We start from the raw sequence: 15,112 nt of genomic DNA on the forward strand, positions 1-15,112 counted from the left end.
TCTCTCTCTCTGTGTGTGTGTGTGTGTGTGTGTGTGTGTGTGTGTGTGTGTGTGTGTGTGTGTGTGTGTGTGTGTGTGTGTGTGTGTGTGTGTGTGTATCCTTGAAGGTCACATGACGGCAACTTCATGATATCAATTGATGAAGAAACAATCATTGAGTTGCTCTCTCTCTCTCTCTCTCTCTCTCTCTCTCTCTCTCTCTCTCTCTCTCTCTCTCTCTCTCTCTCTCTCGTTCTCATTATTATTATTATTATTATTATTATTATTATTATTATTATTATTATTATTATTATTATTATTATTATCATTATCATTATTATTATTAAGATTGCTGTTGTTGTTGTCGTTGTCGTTCGTTGTTGTTACTGTTACTAATTTACCCTTCTTCTGTGTCTCCTACAGAAGAACTTCAACCAACCAGCGGAGACAAGGACGGCGAAGAGTGTGAGGAGGAAGAGGAAGGCGAGGGCGGCTCTCTCTCGCCCACACAGGACCCCAGCTGCCCCTACCCCCGCCCCTACCCGAGGCACCCCCACCATCCACACCACCCACACCAGTTCCCGCCGCCACACCACTTCCCCCGCAGAGGCGCGCACCACCACGCGGGCGGTGGTTACTACTACAGGAACAATTTTGACAAGAGGTTCGACAGACGCGGCGGTTTCGAGAATATCAGAAACCTAGAGAACCGGGGCCGTACAAGCCCTTCTACGACAGACACTACCAGTACGACAACAACAAGTACTGTGGACGACCCCCTTACTGCGGAGAGCGAGGGGGTTACAAGTTTGGGTACAGTGAGAGAGGTCGTCGTCCATTCAGACCGTTTGGACGACCTGGGTTCTTCCACAAGGGGTTTCCGGGCCACCAGTTCCCCGATGGAAGGCGAAACACAGGAGTCGAGGAGTATTTCAACCAGGAGGAGGAGGAGGAGGAGTGGGATGATGTCACGGTGTCGGAGGAGCAGCAGCAGAGTGGGTGTGACGGGGATGAGAAGCCGTCACAGCCCGTCCACACCGTTATGATCAACAATGGTAAGTCGTCACGCTGCTTCTCTTTTGTAGTTTCTGCTTCAATAGTTTTTCATTTGACGCTTTGCTTTGTGTTTGTGTTTCGTCTTCTTTTGTCTTCTTTCCACTCCGACACCTTGTTCTTGTGTTTGTCTCCTTTATTTCTTTTTCTGCCTCTCTTCTTCTCTTCCTTCATAGTTTTCCAGTGTCTTTTGTCAGTCTGTCAGTCAGTTAGTCATTCAGTCAATCAATATTCTTTCATGTACTGTAGTGAAATATTCTCGTTTTAATGTGATGTATAAAAAAATCGTTGAACACAAGAGAAACAAGCAAGAGACAAAAATATCCTTGGTCTTTTTTCAGGTGTTGTTTTTCTTTTCTTTTTTCTTTATCTGTCAGCACATCTGTTCCTTGTCTTGTTTTATCTTATTTTTTAACTGCACATCCACACTGCCGCCACCTTGCCTGACTCTTCATCTTCTTCATTGTCAACATCACATTCTTCTTCACCTTTATCGCCATATTTATCTTCATATTATCGTCATATCTATTTTCGTATTATTTTTTCTTCATCTACTTCATATTCTTTATTTCTTTATTATTTATTTTCATCTTATTTATCTCTTTCATCTTTCCGGTCTGCTTCATCATCATCATCATCAACTTCATAAACATCATCTTCATAATCATCATCATCATACCAGCACGTTATGCCAACACCTCGTCCCGTCGTGGCGCCAACTGACCTTCTTGTTACTTTGCCAAAGTATCTGTAAATTAAACATCCTTGTCTCGTCAGCCTTGCCTTGCACCCTATGACCCTGGCTCCAAGCAAACCCTTCCACACCACACCCTGTCGCACCCCCCCCACCCTGCCACGCCTCCCCATGCGCCCTTATCCTTGCCTTTTATTTTTTATAAGTATGGTGAAAATAAGAAAGCCTAGCTAAAGAGAAAGTGGGTGGGAAGAGAAGGGGTGAAATAAAGTAGAAGAGAGAATAAGTAGTGGGCTTGACCACTTTGCTATTATTATTATTATTATTATTATTATTATTATATATTATTATCATTATATATATATACATTTTTTTTTTTATAACCGTCAGACACACGCCTCCATTCACCACACCAGCTTGCTCCTGTCCGTCACTCACCCTGACAACAGTTTTTTCTTTCTTTTTTTCCTACGCTCCCCTGCCGGCCGTCACTCTTGCACCGTTTCTCCCTTCCTAGAGCAAACACTCGCTTCCATACTCTCTCACGCCCTTCGATGCTACCTTACTAGTTTATATTCGTAGAAGTAGCGCTTTTTTCGTAATTCTAGTCATTTTTTTTTAACGCAGTGTTGTTACATATTGGTAATCTCAAAAATCCTGTTTCTTTCTGTACTTCCGTATCTCAAATTCCTTTCCTCCGCCCTTCACTCCCTTGCCTCACTCCCTTCTCTTTCCTCCCCACAGAAGAATACACCAAGATCCAGACGCCGCGCCAGGAGGTGATATTTAAAAAGAGTTCCTTAGACCGCCGCCAGGACTCCCTCGACCAGTCCTCAGTCACAGGCTCCACCACCTCCGCCAGCGGCTCTTCCAGCACTACCGGAGCGGCGGATGGGACTCCCGGGGGCACCGCAGACCAGGTACGAGCCTCGGGACTACTCTATTAATCATTCATTTGTACGCTGGAACGGCTAAGGGTGTTCATTCAAACTTTCCAGGAATGTGACTTTTTGATAGAAAGTAGAAATTACGTCTTTCATGTCTAGTCGTTTTTTGTTATAAGGGATTTACACAACTGGAGGTCGCCGATGCTAAACAAACAAAGAAGAGATGAAAGAATTACTCAGCCGTGTTGTGGAAAAAAGTGGTGTTGAAACCTTCCAGGAATAAGAAGATTGAATAGAAAGTATGAGCTAGTTAAATGCGTCATAAGCTAGTCTTTCAGCTGGAGTTACAGGACACTTTTGAAACAACTGGAACTACGATAGGCTTCACTTAAACTTAAAAAAATAAGCTTAGTTAACAGTTAAATTATCCGTTTCTAAGGCAATTTTTCCCAACAAATTTCCGTAACAGGAGGCTGAAGTTACAGGACAACTGGAAATACGACAGACTTCCCTTAAATAAAAAAGATAAAAAAATAAAAGTTTAGTTGTCAAATTACCCGATTCTAAGACTATTTTCCCAACAAATTTCCGTAACTGCAGGCTGTCAAATGCAGGTAAACAACACAAATAGCCTTAAAAGACCAATAATATCCAGAACTGAAAGAAAGATAAGCAGAAACAGAAGAGAGAAGTAAGAAGCTGGAATCACCTGCTTTTACAGTTCTTTCCTTCTGACACATATACGCACAGGTAGAAGTCCTTGAAGGCTGCTTGTCAAGGAAAACCTCCTCACAGAGTCTCGCTACCAACTCGTGGGAACATTAATCAGAAGGACTATTGAGTTGCCTGACACGCCCATGCTTCGATTACTAAGTCCTTCGCCATGTTGTATCTCCCTGGTACCTCCTCCCCTCTCTCTCTCTCTCTCTCTCTCTCTCTCTCTCTCTCTCTCTCTCTCTCTCAAGTAGCTCAAGTCGTAAGCAAGGAGAAAACAGAAACAAACAGAGAATTCTTTAGTTTACCAGTGAAAAGGATGAAGGATGAAGATACCGCGTAGCTCCCCCATTAGTGAAGTGGACAGAACAGGGATGAGAATAAGTGGGGAGTCTGGGGCAGCATTCATCATCTGCGTCTTTAACTACATTAACTCCAAGGTGATTAAGTTCCCCCGGTTCGATAGGTCGCCGCATGTCTCATTAAGGCCCAGCTAATTAACGCGACGCAAGGTGAGCTGTAAGATTAAGTGTCACTGGTGATGATAGCGTGAGTGTCTAGAACTAATAGCGTGTCTGAATCCTTTATTACTGGGACACATTTTTTACTTTGGATTTTGCGTATAATTAGTCGATTTTATTTACATTAGGAAGTGTCTATGGAGGTGAAAAGATTAATGGCCAGAGTCTTTACTATTTTAATCACAACGTATGTTTCTGAAGCTGTATAAAATCGCCAAATAGTAACCAGAATGAATATGAAAACGCGTCATGGTACTGAAGGGGGGCCGCCGTGGTACAGTGGAACCATGCGTGCTTTGGGGTCCGAGGGGTCTCCAAGCGCAAGGGTTCGTATCCTGTCCACAGTCCGAGTGTAGGTTGGGCTTCCTCACTCGGGGCAACGGTTTCCTAGTGGGTATAGAAGGTATCCCAAAAAATATCCCCTTTAGCACATAAATTCCCGTGAAAAGCCCACATAGTATAAATAAAAAAAAAATGAAGCTGAACGGCGCGAGGAATACACAATTGTAAAGTAAACTACAGATCTTTATGCAAAATATGAATAAACACTTAAAAGTAAAATTGGCTTCGTAGGCGGAATGATGATAAAAAACAAAATAATGATCCATTACGCGTGTCGAGTTGATTGAAAAGAAAAATAATGACATTTATTAAGTAAACGAGACAGCTTGAATGAGCAAAAGAAAAAATATAAAGAGCTCTCAGACCAATCAATATTAAATTAAATGATGATCTATGAGGCTCGTTGAGTGCATAGAAATAGAAATGACACCCCCCCCCAAAAAAAAAAACACAGCAGCAACAACAGCAACAACAACAACAACAAAAACAACAACAACAACAACACCCAGACGTACACATTAACGATAAGACACAATATAATGACCGATAAGAGTTGCCAAGTTCACAAAAATAATCGTGGCACCAAACAGAGCCAGGTGGCCACGGCGTCAGTACTAAAAGTAGCTAAAAACCCAACACGATAAAAAAACGCACAACGACCGATAAGCTTGTATAGCCACCGATAAGCGTCCAGGGAAACTTAGGCGAACCATACTCGATAGATAAGAGGTGAGGGTGACCGCTGTGGATGTCCGTGTGTCCGATAAGGCGAAGGGCAAGATAGACAGGTGCGATATGGAGGATGTGTCAAGTGCATTCATGGAAAAATAGAAAAAAGAAATAGTAAAAAATAGTGATTGTAAAAGTTGGACGTTGCTTGAGATTGCTTCAAGATTAACGATGTGGTAGAAACAGATGTAAAAGTAAAGGTAAGGAAATATTATATATGTAAAGATTCGATACATGAAAAAAAAAAAAAAATGGGAATGAAAGTAGAATATTATAAATGAATGTATGATAAGAGAGAACCACGAAACTTTAAGTATTTATGCGTTCAAACCAAGACAGAGAGTGAAAAAATAAATAAAAAAAATTCACCTGTCTTACTACTACACATCAAAAATCGATAGAAAGCACAAACATATTAGAAGATACGTAAGAATATATGGAACTTAAACAAACAATAATGACATACAACAATGAACAACAGAAGGATTACAACTGATCAGAGCATTATAAACAGCACACACACACACACACACACACACACACACACACACACACACACACACACACACACACACACACACACACACACACACACTGGTAGGATAACACAGGATACGTGAGAAAGCATGAACGACATCCTAGATAAGGCTTTGAGATCCTAAGTAAGGTTTCGGAACTCTTATAAAGGTTTCCGCACAGATTGGCGTGGATCAGGAGTCGGTGTCCGGTTCCCTGGAGGACAACACGCCCTCCGTGGCGGATGACGAGTCCCAGGAGCAGGGCGGCGTGCAGGACCATGTGTTTGAAGGTAAGTAGTGCTCATAAACGCTTTTTTCTCTTACCATGACAATTTTCTAAGGCCACAGAGATAATTAGCGGGGTTTTCAAGAGAGTTTCTCCAGTTAATAACACTTTGTTCTCTCATCACGACTATTTTTCAAGGCCACAGATGATTAGCGGTGCTTTCAAGAGGATTTTTCCGGTTAATAATGTAGAAAATTGTCAATCTGCCACTAGAACCATAAAAAAAACTCTCTCGAAAACGCTTCATCTCTCATAACGACTATTTACCAAGGCCACAGAGATGATTAGTGGGGTCTTCAAGAGGGTTTCTCCAGTTAATAACATAGAAATCTTGTCACTCTGCCTCTAGAGCCTTAAAAACACATTAAAAACTCGTGTGAACTTGTATAAAACCTTTTGAAATAGTGGAGGTGAAGCTCAGAAGTGTTAAGAATAGGAGCGTAAGAGTTAACCCACTGACGCCGTTTTAGATTATCTTTGTGTATGTCAATTGTTTCTCATTATTTTTCGTATCTGTCTAGTTTTTCTTTCATTCGCTTCTATTTTTTCCCCATTTCTCTTTTCTCTTTTTTCTTTCTATTTTTTCTCTTTTCTTTCTCATTTGTCTTGCTCTTTTTTCTTTCACTCGCTTCATTTTTTTCCCTGATTACTTCATTTCGTTCGCTTCCATTTTTTTTTTTTTACTTATTTTTCTCTTTTGTCAATTTTTATTTTCATTTTCCTCCCTTTTGTTTAGGTTTTTTTTCATTCACTCCATGTTTATCCTGATTTACTCTCTTATCTAGTTTCATTTCGTCCGCTTCCATTTTTTTTTTACTTATTTTTCTCCTTTATCTATTTTTCTTTTAATTTCCTCCCTTCTGTCTATTTTTTTTCCTTGACTCGCTTCCATATTTTTTTTCTAATTTCTCTCGTTTGTCTAATTTTCTTTCACTTGCTTCCATTTTTTTCTCATTTTTCTTGTCCTTTTTGTCTGGTTGTTCTTTTAGTTGCGTTTAATTGTCTCGAATTTTCCTCTCTCTTATTTAGTTTTTTCTTTCATTCGCTTTTCTATTTTCTCATTTTCTTCGCTTTTTTCTTGTTTTCTTTCAGTCGTGTTTAATTTCCTCGTATTTCCATCTCTTTGCTCTAATTTTTATCTGCTTTTCTTTTTTTTTCTTTTTAGTTTTCTTTTACTCGCTTCTATATTTTCTTATTTTTCTTTTTTCCTAGTTTTCTTTCATTCGCTTCTATTTTTTTTTTTTTTTTGTATTTCCATCCCTTTTATTACATTTTTATCTGTCTGTCTTCCTTTTCTCCAAATTTTCTGTGTGTATTTTTCATCAATGATTGTTTATTAAGTCTTGTTATCATTATTGGTCTTCATTTTCTTAATAATTGAATTTAAACACTATTAGGTGAATATGCTTTAAAATTTTCTTTATTCATTTCATTATCATTTATTTCCATGTATATTTTTTTCTATGTTTCTTCCTTTACTGTACTGTATCTTAAATATTCATCGTAATACAGAACATTTAAATTCGTGTTATCATTGCACTCTTATTATTTCAAACACTTTAAAATTTAGATGAACATTCTTTATAATTTTTGCATCTATTTCACTTCCATTTATTTTCGTGTATATCGTTTTGTTGCTTTCTTTGCCGTGACCTTGAATTTCCATCATTTACATTTGTGTCATCTTTGTACTCACACTATTTAAAACACTTTATATGAATAATCTTTAAAATCTCTCTATCTTTCTTTTTTTCTTTTTATTTTTATTTCTGTGTATATCTTTTTTGTGATTTTCTTTGCCGTGACCTTGAATTTCCATCATCGTACGGAACATTTACACTCGTGACATCTTTGTACTCACATTAAACACTTCAGATAAACATACTATAAAATCTCTTTTATTTATATTACTTAAGATCTTGAATTTCCATCATAAAACAGAACATTCACATTCGCGTCATCTTTGCACCCACATTTTTTAAACACTTCAGATAAATATACTGTAAAATCTCTTCTATTTATATTACTCTTGTTTATTTCTGTGCATGTCTTTTTTGTTTTCTTTCCCGCGACCTTAAGATCTTGAATTTCCATCATAATGCAGAACATTTACATTCCCGTCATCTTTGCACCCACATTATCCTCCTTGCCGTGAGGGGAAGAAGTAGCAGAGAGGTAAGCAAAAATAGATTCACGAGGCTCATCAAGATTCATTAAGATTCAAGAAAAAACACACATCGCGGCTCGCATTTCATGGCCACAGACACGCGCTGGGAAACTTCCTCTTTGCAAAATGTCGTCTTTTTAATTATCTTACTTTCTCCGTGTCTAATTATGTTCCACTTTTTTTTTCTATTTATATTTTTCAGCCTTGTCATCACTTTTTGTTTCTTATTCTTTGTAAAGTTATTTGTCATTTTTTTTCTTTTTTATTTCTCTATATTTTTTTTCGTTCTTCTCCACACCTTCATTTTCTTTTAAAGTGTCTCTTTTTATTTTATTTATTCATGTATTTTACTTTGCTATAAATTTTCAGTCACAGTTTCCTTCCTTCTCTCCTTTAATTGAAAGCTTCCATTTTTCAATTTTCATTTCTCGTCTAATTTCATAATTTCTTTTTTGTCTATTTTTTTCATCTTTTCTTTCGCCTTCAACTTCTTTCAGATATTTTCTTTGCATTTTTTCACTCTTGTCGCCTCAAATTCTATCACATTTTCTTCGTATAAACCAATTTCCATCTTTATCTCCCTCGTCCTCATCTTAAAATTCTCCTTCACTTTGTCTAATTATATCGCATTTTTCTTCATACAGTTTTTTCGTTCCCCTTCTCCTTATCTTTATTCCTTCCTTTCATCTTGTCTAATCATATCACGTTTTCTTTTATCTGTGCCATTTTTCATTGCCCTCCCATTCGTCTTCCCCTTCCATGGTTTGATTCTATTCTTTCTTCATTCTTTGCACGTATTTTCACTTCATCTTTCTTCTTCTTTTTTTTTTTGTCTCTCTCTCTCTTTCTTCTTCTTCCTTCTTCTTTTTCCTCTCAGACCGAATCCTCCTTGATCGTCTAAGCCATAAATTTCATTCTCTTAATGCTATTGGTGCAAATTCCTCCGTTCATTCCTATGGGCTGGCTTTCCCTCTCCCTCTCCCTCTCCCTCATCCTCTCTCTCTCTCCCTCTCCCTCTCCCTTCCTCTCCCTCCCTCCTCCCTCCCTCCCTCCCTCCCTCCTCTCTCTCTCTCTCTCTCTCTCTCTCTCTCTCTCTCTCTCTCTGGTAGGCCTCCTTGGTATGTGCTCGACTGTATCTGGCCTGCACTGTCTCTCTCCCTGTCCTCCACCTCCTCCTCCTCGCTCTCCCTCTCCCTCTCCCTTTCCCTCTCCTTATCGACTTCGTTATTCTATTTTTCTTTCTCTCCTCCAGTTGCCTGTTCTTTTCTTCCCTCCGCTTCTCTCACCCCCTCTTTTCCTCTTCACTCCAGTTTCGTCTCTTCTTTCTCTCTCATCTACCTCTCTTTTCCTTGCCTCTTCTCTCCTTCATATTCTGATGTTCCATTCCTCCGTATTCCCTTCGTATCCTCTCCTCTCCAATCTCCTCTTTCTCTCCCTCTCTGTTTCCTACTACTTTTTCCTTCTTATGCTTCTCCCTGCCTCTTTTTATTCCCTCCACTGTGATCAAAGGGCGCAATATACACGTGAGGATCAGGTGGGTTTCCAAGACATGCAGGTACTTGCGCCTTCACGTGACTTGGAATGTTCCCCTTGTTGTGAAAAGAAACACCGTGATTTTTCTTACCTGGTTTGTTCTCGAATTTTTGCTTCCTTTTTCTTTTTTTTCTTTCTTGCTCTCTTTTCTGTATGTTTTTTTGTTTGTTTGTTTTTTCTTTTAGTTTGAGGGAGGGTGATTTTCCTTTTTTTTCTCATTTTCTTTTTTTTTCTATCAGTTGGTGTTACTTTTCGATTAATTCAGATATTTTCTTTATTTTCTGCTTTCTTTCCTGTGTTTTTGTTATGATAATGTTGTTTTTCGTTTGATTTGGATGTATAATGCATATCTATCTTTCTTTTCTATCCATTGCTTCTCTTTTTACTTCTCTATTTGGTAACTAATGCAGCGACTTTCTTTTTTACTACTGGTACAATTTTCCTCTGGTTCTCGTATTTCCAGCTGTCCTTTTGGTCGATTCATTTGCATTTTTTATCAGCACAGCAACAGCGTGAATGTTCGGGTTATCATTATTATCCCCCCTTATCATCTGCATCCGAGTGCCTTTAATCACATTCGCGACTCACGCTATCGTTCAAACATGTCTTTTATCACATACGTCTAGAAAGATGTGTGTGTGTGTGTGTGTGTGTGTGTGTGTGTGTGTGTGTGTGTGTGTGTGTGTGTGTGTGTGTGTGTGTTAACTTTAATCACACTCACAACTCACGCTATCGTTCAAATATGTCTTTATCACCTACGTCTAGAAAATGTACGTGTGTGTGTGTGTGTGTGTGTGTGTGTGTGTGTGTGTGTGTGTGTGTGTGTGTGTGTTAACTTTAATCACACTCACAACTCACGCTATCGTTCAAATATGTCTTTATCACCTACGTCTAGAAAAATGTACGTGTGTGTGTGTGTGTGTGTGTGTGTGTGTGTGTGTGTGTGTGTGTGTGTGTGTGTGTTAAAAAAAAATCGCTGTTATAACCAAAGGCACTCTTCAAATGTCCCAGTAACACAATAAATGGGTCGTAATGTCATATAAAACACAGAAAAGTGACAGAGAGGAAGGCCTGATGCGATTTAGTATTAATAGAGAACAGTTTATATTAGTCTCCCCTCCATTTTTGTATTCGGTTGTCTCGTTTTCTTTTTTTCATCTTTTTACCATTTTCATCATTCTTTTTTTATGATTATTTCTCTCTCTCTCTCTCTCTCTCTCTCTCTCTCTCTCTCTCTCTCTCTCTCTCTCTCTCTCTTTTGTTCTTATCATCATCATCATCTTATCATCTCATAGTTATCATCTTATCTTATTTTTCCTCATTTTATCAATATTATTTTTTACCACCACCACCACCTCCTCCTCCTCCTCCTCCCCCTCCTCTTCTCCATCCGGTCGGCCCCATTCAAAGTTCTCGTTTCCCTTTTTTTTTCTTTTTGCCTCTGTCTTCCCGCACCTCCTCTGCTCTTCCCACTGTCTAAAGGTTACGAGTTCGATCACTCCCGGCTCTCTCTCTCTCTCTCTCTCTCTCTCTCTCTCTCTCTCTGGCGCCATATCACCTCCTTATGTGACCTCGCGCCGTGGTTCAGTAAAGAGTAAAGTTTCTTATGATTTATTTTGTAATTCTAAGTGAGAGGAGTTTCATGCGGATTTTAAAGTAAGATTGCGTGTTTTTCTTATGTTTTTTTTTTTTTTTCTTTTGCGGAGGAGACAAATAGCGAATCTTTTTCCCTCATTTTTCTCTTCATTTTTTTTCTTTCTCCAAAATAGCACAATAAAATAATTCCTTCTCGTAGAAAATAGTAAGTAGAAGACGAAACAAAAGCTATCAATGTCTTACTGTGTTTGCTTTCATTTTTAACTCTTTTTTTTCTTTTTATTAGAGATTTTGCTTTTGTTGCACTTTTGTTCAATTTTTCTATTTGCTTTTTTTCTTTTTTTCTAGATTTTTAGCTCTCTTGTTGGGCTCTTGTTCTATCTTCGTCTTTTTTTTATTTATTTATTTTTTTTTTATTTTAGATCTTGTTGCACTCTTGTTCTTATCCTCATCTTTTTTTACTGCTTTTTTATATTTATTACAACTTTTTTACGCTCTTATTCTCATTCTCTTAATTTCTTTATTTCTAGTGCTTATTATTGTTCTTTTGCATTTATTTTTTTTATTACCTAATTTTCGTTTGCCCATTTTCTTTCATCCTCTTCGCATTTGTAGCTCCATTTAATATTCTAATTTCTTTCTGCTCTTTTCACCTTTTCTATCTTTCATTATCTTATATTCGTTTCTCCTTTTCTTTATTCCTTTTTTCTCCTTTCATTTAAGATCGTCTCGTATTTATAATCTCTTTCAATCTTTTCAATTTTTTTTCCTTTTTATTACCTTTTCTATGTTTTATCACCTAATATTCGTTTGTCCTCTTTATTCCTCTTTTTTTCCTCTATTTCAGATCCTCTTGTATTTATAACTTCTTTCAGTCTTTTTTCTCTTTTGCTCTTTTTATTTTTGTCTATCATTTTTCCCCTTATATTCTTTTGTCCTTTGCATTCTCCTCTTTGTCTCCTTTATTTTAGATCCTCTCCCATTTATAACCCCTTTCAATCTTTCCTCTTTTATTCGTCTTATTACCAAGCTCTTTTTCCTAGTATCCTGCCTCTCCCCCCCTCTTTCCTCTTCCACGGACACCTGTTAGACCTATTCTCTCTTGCCTTCCTCTTCCTGTTCCTCTTCCTTCACTGGCACTTCTCCAGGTCTTCCTACGTGTTACATCTTTACGAGTCGTCAATAAGAGAGAGAGAGAGAGAGAGAGAGAGAGAGAGAGAGAGAGAGAGAGAGAGAGAGAGAGAGAGAGAGAGAGAGAGAGGTCATAAAGCGCCCTATAGATAAGGAAAGATATTATAAAGTGGTTCTTCTCTCACTGAAGGGAAAATCCAGAGAGAGAGAGAGAGAGAGAGAGAGAGAGAGAGAGAGAGAGAGACTGTCGTTAAGGTAAAAATCGCGTTACCTCACCGCGAAACCGCACACATAAAAAAGATAAAATAAGAGTAAAAAAAAAAAAGAGAAAAAAAAAAGGAAGAGAGAAAAGAGAAATAAAGGGAAGGTAAGGAAGAGACGTTCATGGCGGAAGGGCAAACAAAGGTCAAAATAAATTCACTGAAAACAGGAAGGTGTGCAGGTCTTGAGAGAGAGAGAGAGAGAGAGAGAGAGAGAGAGAGAGAGAGAGAGAGAGAGAGAGAGAGAGAGAGAGAGAGAGAGAGAGAGAGAGAGAGAGAGAGAGAGAGAGAGAGAGAGAGAGAGAGAGAGAGAGAGAGAGAGAGAGAGAGAGGGTAGCAGTGGAAGGGCAGCTCCTGAAGAGAAATAAAAAGAGGGAAAGATGAAAGATATATTCTTATTCCAGGTTTTCACTTGCCTGATAGAGTTTGGAAAGATGGAAGGAATAAAATGAAGAAATCCAACCTTTTTTTTATCTCCTTCCCTCCCTCCCTCCTTTCTTCCTGCCTGCTTCTCCTCCTCCTCCTCCTCCTCCTCCTTCCGTGCTTTCTTCTGTAGTGTAGAGAGAGAGAGAGAGAGAGAGAGAGAGAGAGAGAGAGAGAGAGAGAGAGAGAGAGAGAGAGAGAGAGAGAGAGAGAGAGAGAGAGAGAGAGAGTATATATGCTCAAAATTCTCCTTTTTCTTCCTTCCTTCCTCCCTTTTTTCTCCTTTTCTCCTTTCCTCTTTCCCTCAATGAAATTTTATGAAAGAGAGAGAGAGATATAAAGAGAAAACCTTACTTTCTTTATTCCCTTTTTCTCTTCACTAATTTTTGAGAGAGTAAGAGGAGAGACAAAGAGGGAGAAAATATTATGTTTCCTGTTTCCCTCTTCGCCATCAGTGTGACGAAAAAAATGGGAAAATATTGTACTGTATTATTCTTTCCTTTCTTTTCCCTTCTCTGGTTTTCCTTTTGTTTATTTTCTTTCGATTTTCTCCTTTTTCTTTTCAATCCTCTATACTTTTTTTCTCCCTTTTTCCTCTCTTAACCATTCTTTTCTTATCCTTCCATTCTATTCTCTCTCTCTCTCTCTCTCTCTCTCTCTCTCTCTCTCTCTCTCTCTCTCTCTCTCTCTCTCTCTCTCATCTCTTCCTCGCTATTAATTTCCTTTCTTTTTTCCCTTTCTTTTCTAAACCAGTATAGTCTCTTTTTTCCTCTTTTATTTCTTCCTGTTGTGATTTTCTTCCTTTTCCATTTTCTTCCTTATTTTCACCTATTTCCTCTTTTTTACTCTTTAGACTTTCCCTCCCTATTTTTTACTTTTATTTTCCCTTTCTCATTTTACCTCTCCTTCCTTTTTGGCTTTTTTTCCTTTCTTTTCCTTTTTTTTCATTCCTTCCCTCCCTCATAAGCCCTTTCTTCTTTTCTGTTTTGATTTGCCTTCTCTCCTTTTTCCTTCATTCCATGCCACAGTATCTTTTCCTTTCCTTCTTTCCTCCTATCTTTTCGTTTATCCAGTATACCCCATCGTACAGTATCCTTTACTTCCTTCTGTCTCCAGTATTTCCTATCCCACAGTATCCTTTCCTTCCCTTCCTCTTTCTATCCTTTCGCTTCTCCAGTATTCCCTTTCCTACAATATCCTTCACTTTACTTCTTTCTTCCTATCCTTGTGCTTCTCCAGTATTCCCTATCCTACAATATCCTTCTCTTTCCTTCCTCTTATCCTTGCTCTCCTTCAGTATTTATTGTCCTATAGTATCCTTTCCTTTCCTTCCTCTTCCTATCCTTTCTCTTCTCCTGTATTCCTTGTCCTACAGTATCCTTTCTTTTGCTTCCTTCTGTCTATTCTTTCGCTTCTTCAGTATTCCCCATCCTGCAATATCCTTCCCTTTCCTTCCTCCTATCCTTGCGCTCCTTCAGTATATCCCTCCCCTCCTTCCCATCCCTCCTTGCCTCCCTCGGGCCGGGGAGCCGCGGAGTGAGTGGCGGCATATGAAATGGATAAACGCACTCAGGGCCGCGAAGGGACGTGTTTCCGGTGATGGATGGCCGAGTAGGGACCGAGTGGGTGGATTCGCTTCAAATTCGATACCTGAGAGGGAGCGTGCGACCCCCTGAATTGAAAAAGGGATTCCTATGTTTTTTGGGGGGAAATGTGGGTTATTTTTTTTATATATTCTTATTTTGAACTTTTGTACCTTCACTCAACACCTGCCAGTCAGTTTTTTTTTTTTTTTTTTATCTATAGAAAATGTTGTTCTGTATATATTGTTTGATAGAGAGAGAGAGAGAGAGAGAGAGAGAGAGAGAGAGAGAGCGTTTTTTTAGCTTCCACGATCTCATTTTTCTTCCTTTATTTCCGTCGCTACTATTCATAAAACTGCCTCATATGTCCAACGATTTCCCTCTTTTATTTTTTCCCCTTATTCTCCTATCCTGTATGGCGACAAATCGTCCGTATCCACAAGTATTTTCGTATATCAAGTCTTATCATTTCTCTGTGTAGCAAACATTTATAAAAAGCGCCATTATGATTATTTTCTCTGATACTAGTTGTCCTCAGCGACCCGCCCATCATGTCCGCATTTTTGCCCCCTTGATCAATAGTTCCCAATAAGCGGTGAGTGTTTACCTCCCTCCGTATTTTGATAAGCCGCAGTGTATTATGTTTTGCCATTATGTGCCTTCGCTTTTCCGGCTGTCATGTGGTGTTGTGTTATG

The 15,112-nt window shown here is 38.7% G+C and overlaps 1 protein-coding gene and 1 long non-coding RNA gene across 2 annotated transcripts in view; one reads left to right on the plus strand and one right to left on the minus strand.

Moving 5' to 3' along the window:
• LOC123510483 overlaps nucleotides 1–15,112 on the plus strand; it is a 166,834-nt gene that overhangs the window by 124,046 nt on the left and 27,676 nt on the right. Inside the window, 4 exon segments of the mRNA XM_045265693.1 lie at nucleotides 403–690; nucleotides 693–1,034; nucleotides 2,471–2,646; nucleotides 5,619–5,727. Of these exon segments, the coding sequence (XP_045121628.1) occupies nucleotides 403–690; nucleotides 693–1,034; nucleotides 2,471–2,646; nucleotides 5,619–5,727 (915 nt within the window).
• LOC123510493 overlaps nucleotides 1–15,112 on the minus strand; it is a 104,319-nt gene that overhangs the window by 68,158 nt on the left and 21,049 nt on the right. The window lies entirely within an intron of this gene.

The sequence above is a fragment of the Portunus trituberculatus genome, chromosome 29 (genome assembly GCF_017591435.1).
Source record: "Portunus trituberculatus isolate SZX2019 chromosome 29, ASM1759143v1, whole genome shotgun sequence".
Lineage (NCBI taxonomy): Eukaryota > Metazoa > Arthropoda > Malacostraca > Decapoda > Portunidae > Portunus > Portunus trituberculatus.